Below are 26,293 nucleotides of genomic sequence, written 5' to 3'. Positions count from 1 at the left end.
AGCTTTCGCTGTGCACTATGCCATACCAAACTCTTCGAGCCCAGTTCGGTGCCACAAGAATGACTTGGGCCTGATCGCGTCTGATCTTCTTCAGCACTCTGGGTAGAAGTTATATATGCGGAAAGGCATACAACAGAACGCAACTCCACTTGTGATGAAAAGCGGCCCCCCTTGGAAACCCCAACGCGCAGAACTATGACAGTGCGTGTTCTTGACGGTGGCAAAGAGATGTAACCAAGGGTTTCCTCACTGTAGAAAGAGATTTTGCGCCACCTGCGTGCGAAGACGCCATTCTTGATCCATTATGCACTGACGGCTGAGTTTGTCCGCCCTGGCGTTCAAAGAACCTGCCAAGCGTTAAACCACCAGGAAAATGTCCTGGTGTTCCAGCCACTTTCAGAGGCGCAGAACCTCCAGACGTAGGGTCCACGATCCCACCCCGCCTTGCTTGTCGAAGTACCACATGGCGGTGGTATTGTCTGTGAACACTTGCACTACTCTCCACTGGACAGAGGGAAGGAATGCTTTCAGATCAAGGAGGATCTCCCTGAGCTCCAAAATATTGACATGGAACTCTGATTCCGCCGGAGACCAGATGCCTCTGATCTTCGCCTCTCCCATGTGGCCCCCCTATCCCAGGAGGGACGCATCCGTCACCACTGTATGCTCCGGTTGGGGAAGGGAGAGGGATCTGCTGCTGACCCAATGCTGGTCCTTGAGCCACCACTGCAAGTCTTGTGCAGTGCCGTCCAAGATCTGGACGTAGTCGGACAGGTTTCCCTGCATCCACTGGAACTGCAGGTCCCACTGCAAAGCCAGCATATGTGATCTGGCTTGATTGATCAGCAGGATGCAGGAGGCTATGAGGTCCAGCAGCCTCAGTGTCTTCCAGACCGAAACCCAGGACAAGGGCTGAAAGATCGCAATCATAGCCCGAAGGTCCGGGCTCGCTCTTCGGGAGAATTAAACCCGAAATTGCGCCGTGTCCAGAACCGCTCCGATGAAGAGGAGCTGTTGAGAGGGGATCAGATGCGACTTCGGCACGTTGTTGGAGAACCCCAGCAAATGCAGGAGGTCGGCCGTTGACTGGAGGTGGGAGACGACTGCCTGAGGCGAGCCTGCCTTTAACAGCCAGTTGTTGAGATAGGGGGAGACTGAAACCCCTGATCTGCGCAGATGAGCTGCGACCACCGCCATCACTTTCGTGAACACCCGAGGGGCCGCACGGTGAACTGAAAGTGCTCGTGGCCCACTATGACCCGCAGGTAACATCGATAGGCCAGCAGGATGGGGTTATGAAAATAAGCATCCTGCAAGTCGAATTGTACAACCTAGTCCTGCGGGTGTAGGGCAGACAAGACCTGAGCAAGCATGAGCATTTTGAACTTCTCCTGCCGGAGGAAGCAAGTGGCTTTTCGGAGGTTTAAGATAGGACATAGGCCGTTGCCCTCCTTTGGAATTAAGAAGTAGTGAGAGTAACAACCACAACCTACTTCTGATGTTGGAACGTGCTCAATGGCCTCCTTGGCCAAGAGGGTCGCAACCTCGTGCTGGAGAAGTGTCAAGTGATCTCCTGAAATGCGGTGGTGCTGAGGTGGCATGGCAGGAGGAATAGTGTTGAAGGGGGGGAGTAGCCCTTTCGGACCATTTGCAGAGCCCACCTGTTCAAAGTGATGGCGCGCCAGTGGGGGAGGTGATGACGAATCCTGCCGCCCGCTGGCGTGTGGTGGGTCTTAAACACTGGACTGAAAAAGCATGAAGGTCTTTAGGACTGATCTGCCCGCTAGCCCCGGGACCCCTTGGTGCGGGTCCCCTGTTCGCGGCTGCACTGCCGTATGCAAATTGACCTGCCTATGGAGGAGGCGGAGTCAAGACCACAATGAATGGTGAACCTTGCCGCATCATTGCCCTCGACAATTGCTTGGGAGAGCACCTTGCAAGCCTCTGCAAGACACTGCACCTGCGCCACTGTGTTCCATACAGTGTGAATAAAGGTCAAATGGCACTTGGAGAGGCAGAGTCTTGGTCAACTAGCCACTCTGACATTAGGTGTTGTGTGATGAAACTGGGGATGCCTTGTATCCACAGGAGCCCCTGTGTTCGGCTTAAGTGTGTTATTGAAAGTTAGTAGTGACTCCGTGGAGGAGGCTGCTGCTGAAACACTGCAGTCAGGAGAGCCCTGATAGGCACTGTAGGGAATTTGATGCTAGGAGCATTCCCTACGCAACACCACAGAATGAACCAACCACCTCCAGAGCTACGGAAGAAGGGGACAGTGTACCAGGGTGTGGAGATAAGTCCAGCTTGCTGGGACTCTCCGTGTTGCCAACCTAGTTTAGTACATCCTCCCACCCAGCTGCGAGAAGGTCCTCAGAACCCCTTCTAGTACCCCCCCAACGGCTGCAGTGAGGCCAGAGCCAACGGCTGCATCGAGGCCAGAGCCAACAGCTGCGCCGAGGCCGGAGCCAACAGCTGCGCCGAGGCCGGAGCCAACAGCTGCGCAGAGGCCGGAGCCAACAGCTGCGCAGAGGCCGGAGCCAACAGCTGCGCAGAGGCCGGAGCCAACAGCAGCACCGGCGCCCGAGGCCGGAGCCAATGGCGGTGCCCAAGGCCGGAGCCAGCGGCGGCACCGAGGCCGGAGCCAGCGGTGCCGCTGAAGCCGGAGCCAGCGGTGCCGCCGAGGCCGGAGCCAGTGGTGCCGCGAGGCCAGAGCCAACGGCGCCTCAGGGCATCTTGTCGGTGTAACCGGACCCAAAACGTGGCGGCACAGGGGCAGAGCCACCCAAGGGGTCCACGGGACCGAAATGCACGCCGGATGGGCCCGATGGGGCAAATAAACGGCCCATGGCTGACAGGAAGACCTGTATTTCGTCCGGAGTACGTACCGGTAAAGGCGGGTAGGCCGCAGGCAACAACGGAGGCTCCAACGGAGCTGCGGGGGAGTGACCGACCGCCCCCTCCACCACATCCCGCGACTGGTGAGGGGTAGAGGAAGAGCGACGCCGCTTCTTTGACTTTTTACGGCACCTCGACTTACCGGTCCCCGATTCCGGCGAGCGATGCTGATGGCTCTGCGACTGGTCCCTCGACCTCCCACGGGAGTGGTACCTTGATTAGTGCGGAACCGATTGCCGGACCTCTAACAACTTTCGGGAATGCTCCCGCAAAGCTTTCGGCCTCATGGCCTGACAATCGGGGCACGCCTCGGGGTCATGGGCATACCTCAAGCAGAAGAGACACACGTAGTGCGGGTCCGCTACCGACATGTTCCGACGACGGGTCCTACAGGACTTAAACCCGGGCATCCCTACTGCAGCAGGAGTCAAGTACTCGACAAAACAAGTTGGCAGAAACCAAGTTAAAACTTTTAACTAGGGGTACCGCTCTCTCCTGGATCTGCGCTGCTGCGCGGAAAAAGAAAGAACTGACGTCAGCGCGCGTGGGCACGTCTAAGTAGCTCCGAGGGGGTCATCTCGGCGACGACGCCAGCGACATTCGCGGAGCCGCACGACGACGCCTACCGATGTGCAGGGGTACTGCTGACGAAAACTTTCCGGATCCAGTCTGACGCCTGGGGATATTCTAAGGTAAGGAATCTATCACGAACGTGTCTCTTTCGGATAGATGTAACAAAGGTATTTTCGTCGCCAAATACTGGCATTATTCCTAACAAATCGTTAAAGAACCACCATAAAATATTTTGGCGGAGTTAAAAGAGAAGACCAAAAATGACTAAGCCAGGAGGAGGAGCCAAGATGGCGACCGGGACGGCAGCGTAGATTCCCGGCTCCGTGAACCTCCGCATCCCGCACGGATATCCTGCACGAGATCCTCAGTCTGCGCTATGAGATCGTGTTTGTGAATGAGAGTGGCAACCGATCGTGTGACTCCGAGGTTTCTGGCTGCTGTACCGCCGGAGAAATTTGCAGTTGAACTTTGCGGCCCGTGCAGCCCCGGAGCCGGGACCTCGAGTGGACGCCTTGGCCGGGTGGCAGTTCAACAACAGCGGCCTGTGGTGACTGGGTGGAGTCGGTCCACCGGAGCGGTGCTACCCTCGGCCTGCATTTCGCCGTGGTCGCTCCCACTGCTAAGCGTAGCGGACCGAGGGCATGCCCGGGGGTGCAATTCTTAGATTCTTCGGTGCTTGCCCCTGCCTTTGACGGTGAGCTGCCCGGACGCCGCCCCTAGCTCGCCCTGATCCTTGCGGGCTGCTCCCGGATTTTCGCGGGAGCTGGTCCGTGGTGGGGACGACTGTTGCCCGTGTCCACGCAACGGCTGAATTTGTGCCTGCCCCCGGACCCCTGTCTCCAGCGACGTGTACCTCGAGGCGCTTGCCCCTGGGTCCCGGCCCCAATACGAGTCGGACCTTCCCGGCGGCCATCTTGTTGCGATGCAGCCTACCATCCTGTCCACTGGGTCGCAGCAGGATTGGGAGTGTGTGACTTTTGGGAGTGTGGCGGAGCGATCGCGGAGAGCTGTGCTAGGGTACGGCGACCTCCTAGAGGCCCTTGGTGCCCTTCATTTCTCCTTGGCTCGTGGCGTCGGGGTTTTGGGGAGTAAGCTCGATGGTGTGGCATCAGCGTTGGGACAGTGGCGGCATGCTGGTCTACAGGTACACAGGGACTTCCCACACTGCACACAGGAGGATAATGTCGCGGCCACCCCTGCGATTAGTGCACAGCTGGACACTCCGGACAGTATGCTACCGTGTGATCGGCTAACTGAGGGTTTGATCTGTTCCGGAGGTATTGGACCTGAGTGGAAGGTGGTGGCCTCGTCCCGTGCACGGCCTCCGGCGACCCAGGGACAATTCCAGCAACATTTGTCTACTTTGGCTGACTCAGCCTTCCTGGACCTTGTGTGCAGCGCAGATCCTGGGGCAGCACTGGGAAAGACGTCCCTCCATGATGCGGACTGTGTTGGCACTCAGAGACTTCCACCCCACCTGTGTGCGTCGCTTCCCGGTTGTTTTTGGACACTCCTTTACCTTGTAACATCGGACATGGTGCTGGGTCGAGGGGTAGGCATGGGCAGAATTGCAAAGAGTGGTCAAGGATGAGGTTGATCCTTCGGGGGTGGTCATCTAGTAGACGGGCGGACTCATGGTTGCGTACTCTCAGGACATAGCTATTGGCATATTTGGTGCATAATGCTCCCCATTCCCTTTTTTGATATGGTCGATTTGGTGCTGCTTATTGTTTGCTGTGGGGAGACCTCACCGTGCGGGAGGGAGAAGCCGGGGGTATGTTTTGAAGGCCCTCCTCCAGTTTATTATACTTTCTCCACCCCCCCGTCTGGTGGGGTTCTTTCTTTCTCCTTTTTCCCTGTTTCTTCTATATTTCGGGTCTAGTTCCAGGGCGGCAGGCACACTGCTGGGGGGGGGGGGGCCATACTCATTTGCAGAGGTGCAGGGTGGGGGGTTGGGGGAGGGGACTCTTTAGTCTTTATTTTTTTTTCCATGGCCTCCTTTTTCTTCTCCACTTCTTCTTGTTTTTTCTTTTCTGGGATCAGCGCGGTACACCTCCTTTGTTGTGAATCGTCGCCTCTTCCTGTGTGCCACAGTTTCCGGGGTGTTCTCTGGGCGTTAGGTACGGGGGCCTGCAGGCGCAACTGTTTTTGATATTCTTCCCCATCCAGAATTTCCTGTGTCTGCGCCATGGATCCAATAGATTGCTGTTTATTGCTTACGTCTATTATTCTGCCTGCCCATTATCGCTGTTGGGAAATTGTTTGGCACCTGATCCTACTGTCTTGTTCCATTATAAAATGAAAAACCCTTTTTCTCCTGGTGTCCTACCTGCGCAGCTCACTGGCCGGACTATACTAGCATGAAGATTCTGCTCTCCGAGGTGCCGCCTATGTTTACATTTGATTTTATTGCTCTGATTGCTTAGCGGCCGGCCCCGGGGGGTTGTAGGCCCATACTTGTTAATGATTGAAATGTTAATAAAGGTTTTTCAAAAAAAAAAAAAAAAAAAACGACTAAGCCAGCTTGCTTACATGAAGTTTGTGTGGCTTAAAGCAACAGTACACAGCACAGGTAACAAATGAGAGAAGACAGACATTTCTAAGTTCTAAAGGAAAAGCATGTTTTCATCAGGAGTTTTACTTCATTTTGACAGTGTATTGAGAGAACTGGTACAGAGTGTTTGGCAGGAGTTTTGAAGAGCATTAAGCGGCTTCGGGAGAAAAAAGTTTTCAGGATTTAACACAGTGAACCATGTGCCTGTTAACAGTATTTGTAGCATATGAATAAAACGTACAGAACACTACACGGAGATTGAGTGCAACTGGGATTAAATCATATTTTCAGACACACATTATTTTCCAAATATATTTCCACATGGTAGCAAGAAAAAAAATGTGTTTCACATTGCATAATAGCTCGTAGTTTGGAAAGGATGCTCTTAGTTTTGCTGAATATACTACCATCAAATGTCTTGTGGTTAACATTCATGACTACCACTTTCTCCTGATCGGTTACACTGAGAACACAGACAAAGGCCTGCTAAGTATATAATTAGATGGGTCAGGTGTGAGTTTATCAAGTAAAACCAAGTTCTCCACCTACTCACCTATCTAAACCACTTACATGACACTAAAATATTGGCATCCGAAACAAATGTAAACATTTGAATCAATACATACCCAATGCACAGTAGTATACAGAAAGCCAGCATAGCATGTTACATGTTGTACAGTAGTGCTGTTTAAAAAAATATATATATTAATCTATTTTAGCAACTTTTGATAAATAGAAACTAAATTGCACTCATAATTTGCAAGGAACCCATTCTTTTCTGTCACTATCACTTTGTATCCCATGTTACTGCTGTCAAGCTCAAACAAGAGCGTTTGTTCTGTATGTAAAGAAAAGTATTTCAGAGGTAGATTTACATCATACTGCCATCGGATGAAGGTGCTTGAATTGGCCCCAAAGGTATATGCATGGTCCAGTCTCAGCATTTTAATTGAAGACAGTCAAATAAAATGATGCCTAGGCTGGGGGTGAACAGTTCGAACCTATAGATAATATTTACTGTTCCAAAGTTAGAAAAGAAGGAAGAGAAATGTAAATGCTAAAATTTACCTCTATGTCAAAGCTAAAAAAGAGCTTGTGAAAATCAGGTACTTTCTGCGGGTCCAAATACTGGTGCATGAGAAGGAATTTGTTTATCTTGATGTACATGTGATCCTCTGTAAAGAGAAGAGGAAGAGTTGCAAAAGCACTATTAGTTGATAGATAAAATGAATTAACCAACATTCCTTTAACATTATCTTTAATTTTAAAACGGGTGGAGATTAAATGCAATGCTCTGAACTAGAGTTGAAAGGTCAGGAAACACATCTCCCATCTTTTTAAAAGGCAACCCAAACAAAAATATAAATAGTATTGATTGCGTATCTTTGTACTATAATATCCCTCTCCTACGCTATAGACAAAAGAAAGAGGAAGACAACGAAAAAGCATTATCTGGAAAATACACATTGCAGAGGACAAACTGTGACTGAATGATCACAGCAGTATTCAGCAAATGAACATGTGGAAGGTGGATGGATGAAAGTAAGAATGGAAAAACGGATAAAGTACTGGAAACTAGAGATGTGTCCACAAGAAAGAACTCAGCGTTGACAGATGTAGGAGTACTGCAGAGTCCACAAATACCAGAGCAGCCAAAAAGGAACACATTTTGTTAAAAGAAATCTTTCTGAAGAATTGTGTTGAATTGTCTTTTCTAAATCGGGAGGGCTTCACAAATATTCTCACTCTGAAGACGTCGACTAGGGAAGAGTAAGAACCCATGACGTATTTGCAGCAACCAGCATTGGTTGATCATTGCACCTTGATTTTATGGCCCACGGTCTGCTAGTTCAGGGGATGAGTGGAAAGTGAAACCTGTTAATCCAGTTCTTTGAGAAAACATACTTGTTTGAAAGGGGTTACGAGCATCTTCAATCCAATAATTATCAAAAATATTTAGCAAAGACAGATCTCAGTTCTGGTTTTTTGAAGAACAGAACATTTAGTTCAGGCTGTTGTACATACTGAATACAATGAACACGTTACTTACTTCCAGTAACACTTTCTGATGGACATTCTGTCCAACTGCAGATTCCTCACCTCTAGAGAATTCCCAGGCACCAGATTAAATCCGGAAAATGTTAACAGCATGCTCCAGCGCACTACTGTGTGGCACTGTGTAGTTCCAAGCCCCGGAAGTGACAATGGAGAGGCATATAAGCACCAGCCATCAACATCAGCTTTTTTGTTGCCTCTGTCCCCACCCTCGGAAGCAGAGCCTAACAATAATTTGAGGTACCCGTGTTCTGATCTCCAGTTTGGTACCTTTTTAGAAGTGAAAAAGTGGCTAATGCACAGAACTGGGAGGTGAGAGGGCAAATCCTTCTAGAGATTGTCTTCATAATACCCATCATCTCCATTCTCATATCTTACAGCAGGTTGACTTTGATCAGAGTTGGAACCGCAAAGTTGTAAGAGCACTGGGGTGAGGCTCCTAGATAAGGGCATGTTTCTGTCTGAGTCACAATGAACCGGAACCAGGTGCACGGGTACGGCTTTGGGATGAGACCTCAGTCAGGGTTGAGGCAAGTGTGACTCGGAGAAGGAAAGAACCATTGGGACAAGATCTTCCTCCGGCACTGGCATCAAAGGGACCAGTGAGCATTTTGGTGCTAGATTGAAAGTCTGCTCCCACGTCAGAGCAGAACCCGAGACAGGACTAGGAGGCTCAGACGATGCCAAGGGTGGAACTGCCGGCAGTACTCTGACTGGAGGCCTCCTTAAGGCCTGAAGTTGTACCGAAGGGAGCCGGAATAATACCAAGGATTCACAACATGGCCTCTTTAAAAGCCTTAATCTGTTGCAAGGTTGCCAATGGAACCGACAGCATCAGGTTTAGCTGCGGAATTTGCTCCTCAGCAGGGAACAGGAAGCGAGGCTGAGAGGCAATTACCGGAAGACTTGAACCGTAACAAGGACCTGATGCCGGAATGACACAGAGCGGGAACTAGTCCATGCCCTTGACTTTGAACTGGACTTCTATGACATCTTTTGGTGTTGGATGACATACAACTTTGCTTTCCCTGATTACCTTCAGATGCGTAAGAGCACACTCCTCGCCGTAATTGGAGTCATGTTCCAAACCCAAACACCAGTGCCATACCTCATAGTGGTCTGTCACAGACAGCTGTTTGCAACAGTTCCCACAACATTTGAACCCTGTAGTTTTAGGAAAAAAGAAGATCTTTTGGAGAAAAAAGACATTAACTGACAAGGAAAAAGTGGGAGCGAGCTTTGGATCTGTGTCCACAGGTTTTAAAATAATGAAGTCGACATGCAGGGGTAGTGCTTATATACAGTGCCATTGTAACTTCCTGGGCAGAAAGAAATCAATGCGACATTGCAATAACCATCTACCACCATGCAGGGGCTATTCCATTTGAACCTTCTAATTCCAGTCTGGAGAATTGCGATATTCTGAAGGTGAGGAATCTGTGGTTAGAAGTATCCATCAGAATTTAGCAGCAATTAAATCCAGTTAAGCTACAAAACAGAATATAAACAAAGTAAAATCTGACACTTAACCTGGGTTCAAGCACTGCTGGGCCACTTTTGCAACATAGAGTGTTAACGGGAAAGCCAGTCTAAGATTCTGCCGTCTGATGCCATTTTTGAACACATCCATGAGATAAAGCAGCTAAGAAATAAAGCAGAAAAAGAAAAGCCGAGCCATTATCAGTATTAAGAATTACACACAGGGATCTCTGGTTTTCTTCAAATGAAAAAAAATGCTTTGAGGATACAAGGGGAGAGAAAATGTTTTGCCAAGATAAAAAGCTTGTTTAATTTTAGTAAATACATCTTTGGATGAGTTTAAAGGGTATTCAAAGCAAAATTAGTTTTGAAATAAAGTACAAACATTTTTAACAACTTTGTTTTATTTGCATTGTTTGTAAGAATATTTATTACTATAAGACCATATTGAAGACTCTTGCACCATGAACAAACACCTACACATAAATATGCAGAGGCCAGGATTCACAAGGATAACATCTTACCACAGTCTGGACTCTGTGAAAGGGAAACAAACTTTCCAGGGGTTTTCTTAGGTACAGAATAACATCTCAAAAGCAAAATTCCCTTAAAAAGGAACATAGAGGTGGCAAAAAGACATCAGGGCACAGCGCATGATTGTTTTAGAATGTGGGAACTGATGAACATGTCATCAGAGCAATAACAAAATCAATGCACAACTACATATGAACAACATCAAATAGCTGGAAAAAACTCTTTGTAACCAAGTCCATGTAAAGGTGGCTTCCTCAACCTCTTTAACATCGAACTTCTGTTACCCAAGAAGTAAGATAGAGTACAATTGCCTGGCCTCCACAGTCAATGAATTCAATCCTGATGTCTTGTTTGTTCCTCAAACTAGCAGCTTAGCAGAGCATACATCAGGGAAAAACATAAGAGTTAATCTCTTGTTTTATAGCCTACTGCAGAACTTTGTTTTGTGAGAAGCATCTTGAAAAATCCACAGCAGCTCATTTCCTCTCCATGGTATCCTGGTCACCAATTTTAAGCTGATAGGCAGCCAGTCTCAATGGGTCCCTAAGCAATCCTCAAGAAAGATTCAACAAGGTCTCTCAATTTTGAATCATTTCTCTGCCCACGAGCCCCACAATTCAATATTTGCTGCGTTTATACTCTGAGGTTCTCCAGTCTTCCCTAGACTGCCACAATGAAAGAAATACTACTATCAGTTGCTTAACTATTAATCTCCTCCTGAATGGAAATTGTAGAATCAAGAATCCTAACGCAGGGTTCTAGTGTCTCTATGGCCAACACTACAACTGCAACACTAGATTTCAAGGCCACCATCCTGTCCTTCACTGCAACCATGGTGATCTCTGACTCATCCAGCTTCTTTTGGAGTCTGTTGAGGGATGCAATAAGTGGATGTTCTCCCTAAGAAAGACATAAGAGGACACTTCCAGCAGGCCACTCCACAATAAAAGCATGTGATATAGAGTGAAAACTACAGCGGTTGTCCCAGGCTTTGTTGGTGCAGGATCTTCTTCAGGGCAGCCATTCTGCTGTGTCCCCATGATTACTGTGTGAATCGGACAAGGATGTAATTATAAGTCACCTATCCACTCACCGCCAACATAAACTTCACTTTAGGATCCCAAGGCTCCCACACTGCATGGTGACAGCTTGTAAACAGGGCAAAAGGACTCTTCCACAAAACAACCATGAGATTTACACATTGGACCCACTGGTACAGATGCAGAAGTGCCACTGAGGAAGTAGCGTCCTCATCCCTTCTGTGCAAAGACTCACACTTGGCTGGTCTCCTACTTGGGAAGTTGAATGATCAGTGACTACTTTGAACATTCTAAATCAAGAACAAACTTAGACATGTGGTGTATATAAATATGCTTGGCAGCTATGCTTCTGTACAAGTGGTAGAGATTAAAAGAAGTAACGAGTAGGATGGGTGATGAGGGGAGTCTGGGCTTTGTCCTTACCTCAACACTGTCATGCTAGTATGAAAAGTTACAGTAAAATGACTGTTTGGGGATATGCAAAATTTTACGAACATAAGAAGGGGCAACCAGTGGCTCAATGCTATGTGTAACAAGCTAGATATCCTACACAACTTTCTTGGGGGTGGGGCAGGTTATAGGCAGGCAACTAAGCAATATCAACAGCGAAAGAACCCCCGTAGGACTCAGTGTGTTGTAAGGTGGCAAATTGGATTACTGAAATTGATGTATTTTCGTTCCAAAGTCCTCTTAAAATCAATTGTTCAATTCATTTAAAAATATACTGGATGCCGCACGATAATGTTCCCATGCTGTAGACTTTAAAAACAAAAAACCCAAAAATAAGATGTTCTGGGAGGCCATGGCTATTAAAGAATAAGGTAATGGGAAATAATTTACTAATTTCCTCACTGCATGAGCTTTAAAAGAACTTCTTCATGCGCTTTTGTAACCGTGTGGATTTATGTTTCAGAAAGTACAATTTTTCATCTGCCTTGGTTTGTGTGAAGAGGAGTACGATATAGAACTAGGAGAATGGTGAACTCAATTAAGCAGAAAGCTCACGCAACCTTTTGCAATAAAAGACGTTTTAGCTATGTGCGTAATGGGTAGATATGTAGCCAGTTGTTGCAGCTAGCTAGTCATTTGAAACTTAACCTGTCCCAATCAGCAAACCGGAAATTAATTAATGGATTCAAGCGGGTCACTCACCAAAACAATGAACGCAAATTTGGAGCCCCATGAAAGAGAACAAAAATCATAAAAACTTAGTTGATGGTTCCATGAAAACCAGACACATATTTAGTGAAACAATACCCACCCTTCTGAATTGTCAGACAGCCTTAAATTATTTCCATATAAATAGTGTAATTAGTATGAAAAAGATACAGCCAAGGATTCACCCTAGTTAACAATTGCCAGATAAATGAACCTTATTCACACCACCACAGCTTTATCAAAGTGATCTTCCTTCATAACTAAAATAGGGAGCACAGTTGTGAAATGCATAGCTATGCATACCTTTATAACAAAATGTATGTCCTGAAACCTTAGGAGCCAGGTATGTACCAGCTGGAATGGTTTGGTAATCTAGTAGGTGCTCCCTGCCAAAACTTAGAGTAAGAATTGAGTTCAGCCTCTGCTGAACCAATAGTGAGAGGCAAGAAACATTCAACTGCAAAGCAAAATCCCCAAAGTGGTGTTATTTATGGTAATTCCAGTTAGCATTATAAAAAGAGAGAGTGATGGTTCATACAATTTCACTAGACACGTTCTTCACACGGGAGAGTAGCAACAATATTGGGATATTTTACTCAACCCAGAGAATCTCCCTTCAAAGAGTACAAGTCTGTCCCGATGAGAAAGTGACAGGACCAAGATTCCAAATGAAAATGTTTATCTCTTTACCTATGTCACAGGGAGATCAAGGAGTGCCAGACATAGAAACATGGTATTGGCATCACTACTGGCAGTAGTCAATCAATGGATACATATAGGGAAGCAGGACCCATTGTTAAGAACAGAAACAGGCAGCAATGGTAGGCAATGTGGAGCTATGTTTTATGAAGGCAAACTCCTGAAACCAACACAATGACCCACTAGGGGGCTGGATTAAAGGGATTTGGGAAAAGAACAAGCAAGCTTAATAAATGGTTGGAAGAACAAGTTACTTCCTTTCGGTAATACCTTATCTGGTAGAGACTATCTAACTGCAGATTCTTTACCTTAGACTATCCCCAGGAGTCAGACTTGATCGGGAAACTTTTCGAGCAGTACCTCTGTGCGCCATTAGGTAGAGTTGTTCGGCTCTGCGTCACCACAACAGAAGTGGTGTGTGCAGTGCCTATATATGCACCACCCCAGAAAGCGAACCTCAGTTACTTTTCAGGACCTTTCCATGCCAGAAGCGTGGAGCCACGAAGGTTGCTGGTGTACTGGTGTGCAGCACTAAGGACCTCATAAGGATGCCCTACATGGAGAAATCCATTCAGAAAGTGGGGAGGATCGGATAAGAATCTTTTTGTTCTGCTTCTTTTTGTGAGACTTCCGCAACGAAGATTTCAACCACGACAGCAAGTGTCGAGAGCGGCTCTGTCAGAGGTCCTGGAACCTTCCTTGCGACCATCATCTTGATTGTCATTGGGTAGTCTGACATCGGGTGTCGAGGTCCTTCAGGGAAGACATGGCTTGGCAGTTCGGGCTGGACTGTTCCCATGAGGCACAGGGTCAAGACTGATTTGCATATGGCCATGTCTAAACTGGGGTGGTGTAGTGGGCAAAAGAACGATGGATTTAACCCAGATCTCTTGACTGGGGGAGAATGTTTGCATTGTCAGCATTCCGTCCATCATTTGTTTGTTGTAACGCTTTTCGCCCTAAGTGGGATGGGTATTCCCAGACGTGGGACCCGTGCTCACTACGCCACTGGAGTCAAGCTATCCTGGCTGATGACGGCTGATAGCCAGAAACCGGTCCTAGGATGCTTGATTCCGGTCCAGGGAAGACATGGCTTGGCAGTTCGGGCTGGACTGTTCCCATGAGGCACAGGGTCAAGACTGATTTGCATATGGCCATGTCTAAACTGGGGTGGTGTAGTGGGCAAAAGAACGATGGATTTAACCCAGATCTCTTGACTGGGGGAGAATGTTTGCATTGTCAGCATTCCGTCCATCATTTGTTTGTTGTAACGCTTTTCGCCCTAAGTGGGATGGGTATTCCCAGACGTGGGACCCATGCTCACTACGCCACTGGAGTCAAGCTATCCTGGCTGATGACGGCTGATAGCCAGAAACCGGTCCTAGGATGCTTGATTCCGGTCCAGGGAAGACATGGCTTGGCAGTTCGGGCTGGACTGTTCCCATGAGGCACAGGGTCAAGACTGATTTGCATATGGCCATGTCTAAACTGGGGTGGTGTAGTGGGAAAAAGAACGATGGATTTAACCCAGATCTCTTGACTGGGGGAGAATGTTTGCATTGTCAGCATTCCGTCCATCATTTGTTTGTTGTAACGAGGTCCTTCAGGGAGCACGGCTGCAGCGCCTTTGGGTGCATGGCGCTACAGTCCTCGCAGGCTTTGACGTCGAGGTCCTGCTCCAAGCACCACAGACACACCAAGTGTGGTCTGTAAAAGACATCTGCCTTTGACAGGCACCACAAGGTTTGAAACGTATAGTTTCTTACCTGTCGGTGTAGTTTTGCAGCTTGAAGACTTTCTGGATTCACTATGCTGTGCATTATTCCGCCATCTAGTGGTTGGGTCCGGAATTGTTGTCTGTCTTCTCTTTTTTTTTTCGTGGTCCAGGTGGGCGTCGACATACCACCATTTGGTGTCCTTCGTGACGTCGACGCGCTTACTCCGGAAGCCATCTTCGGATTCTTTTTCCTTGTCTTGTGTTACTATTTTCCTTCTTTTAACTTTCAAAGTCTTATTCCTGTTTTAATCCTCTTCCTCCTGTCTCATCTTTCTGGCGGAGGCGGGTGGGATCGCTCGTGAATCCAGAAAGTCTTCAAGCTGCAAAACTAGACAGGTAAGAAACTAAACGTTTTGCAGCGTGAATCTTTCTGGATTCACTATGCTATGCATAGACTTTGTAGCGGTTTGTTGTTATTGTGGTGGCTGGGTGGAAGATGAGCTCTGGTTACTGAATATGTGTTGTAAGACCTTCTGTCCTACTTGCGTTTCCTTGTTCATCTGAATATTTACACGGTAGTGCTTAGTGAACGTGTGCACTGAAGACCATGTTGCGGCTTAGCAGATATCTTGGATAGGTGTGTTTGCTAGAAACGTAATTGTTGCTCCTTTCTTCCTTGTTGAGTGAGCATGAGCTGCTCCTTGTAACTGTTGGCCTGCTTGTTTGTGGCAGAGTTGTATGGTTTGTGCAATCCACCATGCAATGGTATTTTTGATAACTGGTCGTCCCCAAAAAACTGCTTGCAAGGACACAAAGAACTGCTTTGTCTTTCTGCACTCCTTTGTCCTCTCTATATAGTGCATTACCGCCCTTCTGGCGTCCAGTGTGTGTAGCGCCCTTTCTGTACTTGTGGTTGTTTTTGGGAAAAAACTTGGTATTTGAATTGTCGGATTGATGTGGAACCGTGACATCACCTTTGGCATGAAATGTGGGTCTGTTCTCATTACAATCCTATCATTGTGTATTTGTAGGTAGGGCTCTTGAAGTGTTAGCGCTTGCAATTCACTCACCCTTCGTAGTGATGTGATAGCTACTAAGAAGGTTGTTTTTAGCAGGAGCATGTGCAGTGTAGCTTTGTGAATAGGCTAAAATGGTGCCTTCATCAATTGAGTTACCACTACGTTGAGGTTCCATGCTGTTTGGAGGTGCGATTCTCTTTGCCCCTTCAAGAAATCTTTTTACTACTTGGGAGGGGAATAAACTCTTTCCTGTTTCTCCTCTTGTGTAAGCCACTATCGCTGCCAAGTGCGCCCTTAGGGAAGTGTAGCTTAGTTTAGTTTGTAATAGATGCGTTAAGTATTTTAATACTGTTGATTCCTTTCTAATTTTCCATTGTAGTTTCTCTCTAATGCACCATTCAGGGAATCTCTTCCACTTTGCTGCGTAGCACTTTCTTGTGGTAGGTCTCCTTGCCTCCCTGAGCACCGCCATTGTGCTTGCTGGTACTTTGAGGTGAGCACATTTTAGGTCTTCAGGAGCCATGCTGCTTGGTTGAGGCTCTCTGGCTCTGGGTGTAGCACCCTTCCATCCTGCATTGATAACAGGTCCCTTCTCTTTGGGAATCTGTGTGCTGGTGCTTGCACCATTTGTACTATTTGTGAGAACCAGGACTATCTGGCCCACTGGGGTGCTATTAGTATTAGCGTCATGTTGCTGATCCTGCATTTGTTGAGTACCCTGTGTATCAGTGGCATCGGGGGAAAAGCGTAGGCAAATGTCTTTGACCAAAGTATCCATAGCGCATTCCCTTGGGACTGATGGCCTGGTTGTCCGGATGCGAAGTGTTGGCATTTTGCATTTAGGTGTGTTGCTAATAGGTCTATTTGCGGTGTACCCCATTTCTGGAATAGCTTCTCTACTTCCTGTTGGTTGAGCTCCCATTCGTGGGATGCGGACATCTGCCTGCTGAGTGTCTGCTTCCACACTGTCCATCCCTGGAAGCTGTATTGCTAGTAGGTCTATTCTTAGAGGAATGGCCCATCTCCATATTTCCTGTGCTAACTTTGATAGTGTCACTGATTGCGTTCCTCCTTGTTTGTTGATGTAGAACATGGTGGTTGTGTTGTCTGTTTGGATCAACACCATGTTTCCGTACAGCTCCTTCTGAAGGGCTTTTAAGGCTAGGAACACTGTTTTGAGCTCTAGGTAGTTGATGTGTTTGACCGCATCCTGCTGCGACCATAACCCCCTCACCTTAAGCCTGATGGTCACTGTTGGAGTTGGCAGTGTGAATGGTTTCCCCTGTGATGTTTTCCTTGTTCTACCATGCTATTTCCTGATGCACTGCATGTGTGACAACCACTAGATCTTCCCAACTTCCTGTTGCCTGTGACCATTGCTGCTGTATCCCTTCTTGGAATGGTCTCATGTGGAGGCGAATATTTGGGACCAGGTGTATACATGATGCCATCATTCCCATTAGTTTGCTCACTATCCTCATTGTCTGAGCTTGCCCCTTGTGGTAAGGACGTGTCTCTTTCAGTATTGCCAAAGTTCTCTTTGTGCTGGGGAACACCTTGCCCTGTATGGTGTTGATCTCTGTCCCTAAGAATATCTTTACCTGTTCCGGTTCTATTGAAGACTTTCCCCAATGGATTGAGAATCCCAGTCGTATTTGGCATTTGTATGACCTGCTGGATGTGTTGTTCGCATTGTCTGTAAGAGCTTGCTTTTACGAGCCAGTCGTCGAGGTAGGGGTATACGTGTATTCCTTGCCTCCTTAGGTGCGCTGCTACCACTGCTAGGCATTTTGTAAACACCCTTGGTGCGGATTTTAGTCCGAATGCTAGTACTGTGAACTGGTAGTGAGTTTGGTTGATAACGAAGCTTAGTAGGCGTTTGGGTTTCTTGTAGATGGGGATGCTTAAGTAGGCGTCCTTTAAGTCTACAGTTGCCATGTAATCCCCCTCTTGTATCTGGGGTATTACTTCTTGCAGAGATGTCATTTTGAATCTTTGTGTCCTTATGAACTTGTTCAAGAACCTTAGATCTAGAATAGGTCTTAGCGTTTCGTCCACCTTTGGTACGAGGAAGTATGTGGAGTTTCTCTCCTTGTACGGCACTATCTCTATTGCCTCCTTGCTGAGCAGTTCCTGCACTTCTACTAGCAAGAGCGAAATTTCCTTTGCTGAGTGCACCTTGTTGTTTGGTCTCTTGTTTGGAGGTTGTTTTTCTAGCTCTATACAGTAGCCGTATTGTATGATATTTAGGATCCATTTTTCCGTTGTGACCTTTTTCCATTCCTGGAGGAAGTCCCTTATTCTGCCTCCTACTGGTGTTAAGTGTTCGAGGAACTGTTTGTCTTGTAAACTCAGGTTATGTCTTATGGTTTGATGCCCCCCTAGAGGTGTTGTTAGGGTGGGCGTTTGCCTTACGGCAAAGTCACTTGGAGGTGGGTTGTTACCCTCCTCTCTGTGTCTGTCCTCGTCCGTTTGAGCGCCCTCGAAAGGACTGGCCTCGTGGCAGGTACTGCCAGTTCTGCTGCTGCTGCTGGCCCTGGCCGTTTTCTTGGTAACCTTGTTGGACGGTTTGGCGCAATGTACTAGATAGGTTGCCTCCCTTACCATTTGGCCTTCTTGAGGGTGTACTCCTTCTCATCCCTCTGAACTGCAGTGCTCCCATGGACCTTGCGGTCTCATTGTCCTTCTTGAGCTGAGTTAACTTGTCGTCATCTGGCGTTCCAAAAAGTTGCTCTCCATTGAAGGGTGTGTTCAGGATGTTGTTCTGTACCTCAGGCTTGAAGCCTGAAATCCTAAGCCATGCGTGCCTTCTCTCTGTCACCCCAATCATCATTTGCCTGCTAGACGTCTCCGCAGCATCCAAGGCTGACTTCAAACATGTGTTAGCCATGTTTTTTCCTTCCTCTACCAGGTGGTCTGCCCTTTGCTGGTACTGTTCTGGTAGATGTTTCAGGAGTTGCCCCACTTCCTCCCGGTGTTGGTATGCGTGCCTGTTGATTAGAGCGTTTGAGTTGGCGATGCGCCATTGAATCGCTGCACTCCGTTATGCTTTCCTCCCCATGAGGTCCATCCTTCTACTCTCCTTGTCTGGAGGTGGTTGGCATTTGTGGGTGCATTGGCCCTTTTGCTAGCTGTTATTGAATCAGCTGGCACTGATCCCTGAATGTATGTAGGGTCATTTGAGGAGTGCTTGTACTTCTTTTCTGTCCTCGGGGTCACTGATTTACATACAGCTGGCTCCCTGAAAGCCTCCCTGCCCTGGTCTAGCACACTAGGGAGCATGGGCAGGAACTGACTTCTTGTTTGTTGAGGTAACAGTTTCCAGAAGAAAACATGCCTTGGGCTTCTCCTCCTCAAATTTCACTCCATATGTCCTGCAGCCTTTTTAACCACCATATTATAGACCCCTATATCGTTTGGCGGTGAAGGACTCGAAGGGTATGTGTCTACTCCTTCTTCCGGTAATTCTGCGTAGAGGTCATGCCACTCAGTCTTGCGCCTCCGAGGACGTAGAGTCCTGGTAGGTTTGCTGATCCTCCTTGCATTCACCCTCGAAGTAATACAGGGCCTCTTCCTCCTGTTCCTCAACCAGCTCAGGCGTTTTCGGCGGATCAGGGTCTTCGTCGCCCCTTTCGACCGCGGGCTTCGGCGGAATGGTGTAATGGTTCATCTTTTCGTCGAAGTCCTTTTTTCGCTGCAGGATGCTCGCCATTTCGGCCTGGAGCCTCCTTTTCTTCCTCTCCATCTCGGCAGCTTGTTCGGTGTCGAGAGTTTGAGCACTTCGCTTCGAGGTCGAAGTTGTTGTTGACACTTCTTTTCTCGGCATCGAGGTGTCCTTTTCAGGGGCATCCTTCGACGACCTTGATTTTTCGTGGGTTTCCGCCATCTGGGAGTCCTTTTCGAAGGATCCGCTGGGCTGCTTGTCCTTGGGTGGAGTTGCATTCGCCGAGTGTTTCGATGGCAATGCTCCCTTCGAGGACTTTGCTTCACTCTTATGAGTGTCGGTTGAGTGTCTGGGGGTCGGCGACTCTTACCTCCTTTGACGTTTTCTGTTGGACTTCGACGACAGTGCAGTCCTCCTGTCCTTCAGCGATGTTGTCCTCCTCTCCACTGGAGAGGCCCAAGTCTCGAAGCGATGGAGGTGGCCCCTGCCCCTTCATAGTGTAATTCGCCCTTCTCTGCCTCTCTCTTACTCTGAGGGTCTTGGGTATGAAAGCCGAGCACGCGTTGCAATCCTCGCTGTTGTGGTCGAGCAGCAGGCAGAGGTTGCAGACTGGATGCTGGTCCTTCTGGGCGTATTTGTGGTGGCAATTGGTGCAAAACTTGAAAGGTATTTTGTCCATCCCTGCGCTCAGGGAGCCCCCTGTGTGCGCATTTTCCATTGACATCGAGATCTCTGGTAAAAACCTTATCCTTTGTTGTCCCGGTTACCAGATTTTCTGTTATTTTCGACTTTTCTCTCTCCAAATCTCTGGAACTCTTCAGTAACGATCCAGACCCAACAGCGGAAAAAAGAATCTGAAGATGGCAACCAGAGGTGGGAGCTTCCGGAGGAAGCGCGTCTACGTCACGAATGACACCAAATGGTGGTATGTCGACGCCCACCTGGGCCACGAAAAAAAAAAGGAGAAAAAAGACAACAATTCCGGACCCAACAACTAGATGGCGGAATAATGCACAGCATAGTGAATCCAGAAAGATTCACACTGCAAAACCTACTGGCTTTTGAGGGAACATCCCTAGCACACCAGGAGATGTAGCAAAAAAAGGGTTTGACAAAATGTCAAGAAAAAATCTGTCAAAAAGAGACAGGAGGTAGCTCTCTCCAGATCTGCGTTGCCTGGTGCATAAAGATAAGACCGGATGTCAGCACGCTGGGATGGCACCTATACAGGCACTGCGCACATCAATGCCGGCGCAGACGGCTTAGCCACAGACGACGTGGAAGCCAATGATGCCACCTACTGGAGCACACAAGCACTGCTTCAAAAGTTTCTGCATGCAGTCAGAAGCCTCGCTGATAATTCCAAGGTAAGTAATCTGCCGCTAAACCTGCAATCCTCACTGTAGATGGTACTAAAAAATTGGTGAGTTACTAAAAGTGAAGCGTCGCCAGGAGCAAAAGAGACTGGGAGACATTGCGATTAAGATGGGACTGAAATATTTTGCAGGGATGCAGAAACAATTTGGTGTTCTCAGTTGTACAGTTTTACAAGCATTTGTAGTTAATCAGTTAATGAGGGTCATTTAGGAAAACAACTAACGAGTTCTATAGAACTTCCAACTAGAGACGCAGAAATATGATAGAAATGGCCAAACATTTTGAAATCCTCTTTTTAGACGATCTAGTTGTCTCTAATAAATTTAAGTGAAAACACCCTAGAACACTGCAGATGGCTGATAGCAGGGAAGTCCTGATGTTCCCAAGATATGTGCTCATTAACACTAAACCAGGACTAGTACCTTTTAAATCACTTTATCGAAGCTATCACAACTGCTTTACAGTATTCACAATGGGTCTGAAGAAGGACACAGATGTGGGTTGTGAAGAAAATATAAAACATCCTGCGAGAGAGTTTCCTGCGTTAAGAAATTCTGGGGTGAAGTGCTTTAGGGACTGATGCTCAGCTCATGGCCAAAGTTTTATATACTGTTGTTCGTGGATGAATGGGATATGATAAACTGACATACATAAATTGGGAGATGGGAATACACTGAAAGGGGGACTTGAGGAACAGAGTGAGACCTAGGAAGTCTTACAAGAAAGATTGGGAGTGAGAGATTGCTGAAGTGAGAGAGACTCTTGAGGAGGATGTTCGGAGGAGACCTTAGGTCCAAGTGGAGAGGGAAGGAACTACGATCCACAGTCATTCTGAAACATACAGACAACTAATTGATAAGCTTATATTGAATATTATGAACATCGTAGTTTTAAGATATTGTTTGATATATGTATGTGCTAAATGCTCGGTAATTGTAATATGACTTGGTTGCTTTGAATGTAAAGTGCATTGAAAATAACCTGGTAGAGGAAAGACATTGAAAAATGTAGATTAAGCAAATAAAAGTGATATTATTCATAGAAAAAGAGATTTAGAAACACGCACTGTAAAGCTATGCTTACGTTGACAAGATGCGACAGATTATTTTCAATAAATTCACTCTGTAAATTACATTTTTAGTTTAGGGACACATCAGGCACTATCTGCATACCTGCCTCCTGTCGCGAAAGCGAGGACCGTCCAAATGAGAGTGAAAAGATCCCAGCACATAATAAGCGGCTGCTCGTATACTAGAGTCATAACTGCTCAGGGCAGACACAGTTAAGCCCAATGCATTGACTTCCACAAACTTCCGGCAATCCATCAGATACTCTGCAACATTGAAGAGAAAATAATATGGAATTTCAACAATGATATTGAGCAGCGGAATGAAACAAAATATATTGAGACTTTTAGGCAAAAAAATAAAATCAGACAAACAGAATACTTTTATTTACCACTAAAACATTCACCACCACTACCTGGCGTTTCTGACTGCAAAACCTTGCACACACACACACCACATTCCACTATGCCAAATGCAGTAACCAAGGCATACTGCTTTGACTTGCTTGTAAGAAGGTCTGATTGTGAAAAAGACTTCATTATTGATTCCAAAATAATTTTCCCCTTACACAAATCTCACAATCCACTGTCTTCCGAAAGAAGAGTCGGGGAAGAATTAGAATCTTCACAAGATATAGAAAACCTCCACCTGAGAGCAGCCCTGCTCTAGGTCAGTGGCCTATGGGGGTGAAGAGAAGACTGAAAGTAACCCTTGAGCCCTCTTTCACAATACATGAAGCAGATGACAGGCAAAAGCTGATATCTCTGCCAGAAAGGATAATGAGCCCTACTTCCTTTTGTACATATACATTCTTTGGAACCTTTCAGAGAACACAGTGACACTTCTTTAAGACATAGACTAGGAATATTTGTGACCTCCACTATGCATTAAAACAACAAATGTGGGTCAGCAAAAAGCCTGCTAAAGTTTCATCAGCTGGCAATTATTTAGGCAGCATCCCAGGCCCCAGAATCCGCAACACTAGCCTGACCGAAACCCAGGATAGAGGCCGAAAGATGGAAATCAGGGCCTGAATATCCCGGACCCGCTGTTCCGGCGGATAGACCCGGAACTGCGCCGAATCGAGAACCGCTCCGATGAAGAGGAGCTTCTGAGAGGGACTAAGGTGTGACTTCGGCACGTTGATGGAAAACCCCAGCAAATGCAGGAGATCCGCCGTAGTCTGGAGGTGGGAGACGACTGCCTGGGGCGAGCCCGCCTTCAACAACCAGTCGTCGAGATAGGGGAAGACTGGAACCCCTGATCTGCGCAGATGAGCTGCGACCACCGCCATCACTTTCGTGAACACTCGAGGGGCACTGGTGAGGCCGAAGGGGAGCACGGTGAACTGAAAATGCTCCTTGCCCACCGTGAATCGCAGGTAACGCCGGTGGGCCGGCAGGACCGGGATGTGGAAATATGCGTCCTGCAAGTCCAACGCTACCATCCAGTCTCCAGGGTCGAGGGCAGCTAGAACCTGAGCCAAAGTCAACATTTTGAACCGTTCCTTCCGGAGGAAGGCATTGACGTTCCTGAGGTCCAAGATAGGGCGTAGGCCCCCTTTGCCCTTCTTGGGAACCAGAAAGTAGTGGGAATAACAACCACGACCTACTTCTGGGCTCGAAACGCGCTCGACGGCCTCTTTGGCCAAGAGGGCCGAAACTTCCTCTCGCAGAAGATTCAAATGATCCTCCGAGATACGGTGGTGCTGCGGTGGCATGGTTGGAGGGGTCGTCTCGAAGGGGAGGGAGTAGCGCCTTCGGACGATTTGCAGCACCCACCTGTCCGAAGTGATGGTATGCCAGTGGAGCAGGTGATGGCGAACTCTGCCTCCCACTGGCGATGAATGGGCGTGAAAGCTCGGACTAGGAAGGCTTTGAGGCGGATGCTGCCGGGGTGGATGTGGACTGACCACGTCGTCCTCCGGAACCACCTCGGCGGAAACCACGTCCGCGACCGCGTGCAGGTTGGGTCTGCGGACGTGAGGAGGCGCCCCTTCCTTGGCCACGAAAGGGGCGAAAAGCGGAAGCTTGCGGCCGCGGGCCGAAAGGCCCAAGGACGTGGCCGTAGCCCGGGAGTCCTTAAAGCGAGCCAGCGCACTGTCCGCTTTCTCATCAAAAAGGCGAGCGCCATCAAAGGGCATGTCCATGAGAGTGCTCTGGACATCCCCCGAAAAGGACGTGGACCGCAGCCAGGCGTGACGCCGAAGCGCCACCGTGGTGGAAATCGCCCTACCTAGCGAGTCCGTGGTGTCAAGTCCACACCGGATTGCATGGCGCGCTGCATCCCTCCCATCGGCCAGAGCCTGGGAAAGTCGTGTCCGGGCCCCCTCCGGGCACAGGGGCAGCACGTCCTCCACCGTATCCCACAGAGAGTGGGAGAAACGGTCCAAGAGACAGGCGGTGTTTAAAGACCGCAGGCCTAAACTGAGGGAGGAGAACAGCTTTTTGTTCCAGTCTCTTGGAATCCCGGTCCGGAGGAGCGGACGGGAAGGAGGTTTGGGAGGTAGAGGCCTGGATAACCAGGCTCTCAGGGGTGGGATGTTGCGACAGAAAACTGGGGTCGCCCGGAGCAGGGCGGTGGCGCCTGGCGACGTTTCTATCCACAGGAGGGACTGTGGAGGGCTTGGACCAGGTGCCCTGCAGAACGTCAGTGAGGGCCTCATTGAATGGCAGCAGAGGCTCAGTGGAGCTTGCTGCAGACTGAAGCACCTCAGTGAGGATGTTAGTTCTCACAGCCACGGCTTCGGCCGCCTTGCGCAGCACCACAGAAAAAGCTGCACCCTCCTCCGGAGCCACAGTCGCAGGAGAGATGAATCCAGTGTCCGGTGAGGTATCCAGACCACTGGCCTCCCCCAGTTCATCTGCCCAGTCCTGTGACAGTTGAGCCTGAACGGCCATAGGGTCATCGCCCCCGTCATCCGATTCCTGGTAAACAGGTGGAATGATCGGAGCCGGACGATAGACATAGTGAGTCTCGAGCGGCGTCGGATGCGGCGTCGGTGGCAACCGCATCGGCGTCTGGTCCGGACAGGGGCTGAACCGGGAAACGACGTCGACCTGAGTCGGCGTCGGGGGTGGAACCGGAGTCGGCGCCGGAGTCAACGGGGGCTCAGGCATGGGCCCCTCGGGGACCTGCGGCGTCGGGCCGGAGCCGCCGGCGCGCAAGGTCGCCCAGTCGAGTCCACGGGGCCCGAAGGCGTGCCGGCGGGCATCGACGGCGGAGGCCGTTTCCTCATGGCCGAGAGGAAGGCAGCGATCTCTGCCGGCGCCGCGTCAGTCCCAGGGACCGGCGGGTATGGGGACGTGCGCGGCGCCTGCGGCTCCAGTGGAGCTGCGGGGGTGGAACCACCCTGACCCTCGGCCGAGTCGCGCGACCGGCGAGGGGAGTCCGAAGAGCAGTGTCGCCTCTTGGACTTCTTAGATCGCTTGGACTTACACGAAGACTTCGAGCCAGCTGAGCGATGACGTCTGTCGCGGCTCCGCGACCGATCCTTGGACCTCCTCCTGGACCGGGATCGAGAAGGGCGCGGAGCCGAGTGTCGGAGCTCGAGAAGCTTACAGGACCGCTCCCGCCTAGCTTTCGAGGTCAGGGCCTGGCAGTCGGAGCACGAGTCCGCGTCGTGGTCGAGGCCCAAACAGTAGAGGCACCGGCGGTGGTGATCGGTCACCGACATCAGTCGGTGGCAATCGTCGCAAGCCTTGAACCCAGGCATCCTACCGGCACCAGATGTCGATTGACAAAGATCAAAAGGGATCAAAATAGTTAGTCAAAAAAGACTAAAAGGGGTAGCTCTCCCGGATCGGTGCTTACTGGCGCGGAAAAAAGAAGAACTGACGTCAGCGCGCGAGGGCGGCGTTTAAGTACTCCGACGACGTCATTACGGCGCACGACGCCAACGACGGACGCGGAGCCGCAGACGACGCCTAGCGACGCGCAAGGGGTATTGCTGACGAAAAATCTTCCGGATCCAGTCTGACGCCTGGGGATATTCGAAGGTGAGGAATCTAACTAACGTGTTTCTTTCAGATACATACCGCCCTAGTCCCTCCATCAATATTGCTACCTCACACGATGCAGTCATGGTAGTCACAATGATTTACGAAAGCAGAAGGGAGAAGAATTCTTTACACCTGCTATGGAGATAAGGGATAAATCCTAGTTCTAAGGGCTACATCGCCTTCAATGGGTCAATGGCTGAACACTAGGTTGGATAAATTACTTTTGTTAAAGCATGTCTGATTTGAGATATTAGTGGACTGTCCAACATAAAAGCAGTGTTTGTAAATGTTTTATCCTTGCGACTAACTCTTTTCTGGATCTTTCTTTCGGTAAGGACAATTCTGAATTTTCAAGACATACGGCACCACATTGTTAGACCGAGGGACCCCATTCTATATGTTATGATATTCTTTCATGTAAATGCTTCTGATGCGATTGAAACGCATAACCAGCAGGCTAC

At 48.6% G+C, this 26,293-nt stretch overlaps 1 protein-coding gene across 1 annotated transcript in view; it reads right to left on the bottom strand.

Moving 5' to 3' along the window:
- URB1 (URB1 ribosome biogenesis factor) overlaps nt 1-26,293 on the bottom strand; it is an 801,240-nt gene that overhangs the window by 226,527 nt on the left and 548,420 nt on the right. The window contains exons 31-33 of the mRNA XM_085623119.1: nt 21,937-22,097; nt 9,608-9,719; nt 7,091-7,197 (exon numbers count right to left, since the gene is read on the bottom strand). Of these exons, the coding sequence (XP_085479245.1) occupies nt 7,091-7,197; nt 9,608-9,719; nt 21,937-22,097 (380 nt within the window). The remainder of the gene's footprint in view (nt 1-7,090; nt 7,198-9,607; nt 9,720-21,936; nt 22,098-26,293) is intronic.

The sequence above is a fragment of the Triturus cristatus genome, chromosome 8 (assembly GCF_964204655.1).
Source record: "Triturus cristatus chromosome 8, aTriCri1.1, whole genome shotgun sequence".
NCBI lineage: Eukaryota > Metazoa > Chordata > Amphibia > Caudata > Salamandridae > Triturus > Triturus cristatus.
Note: the sequence above shows the minus strand (reverse complement) of the source record. Positions and strands in the feature narration are given on the sequence as shown.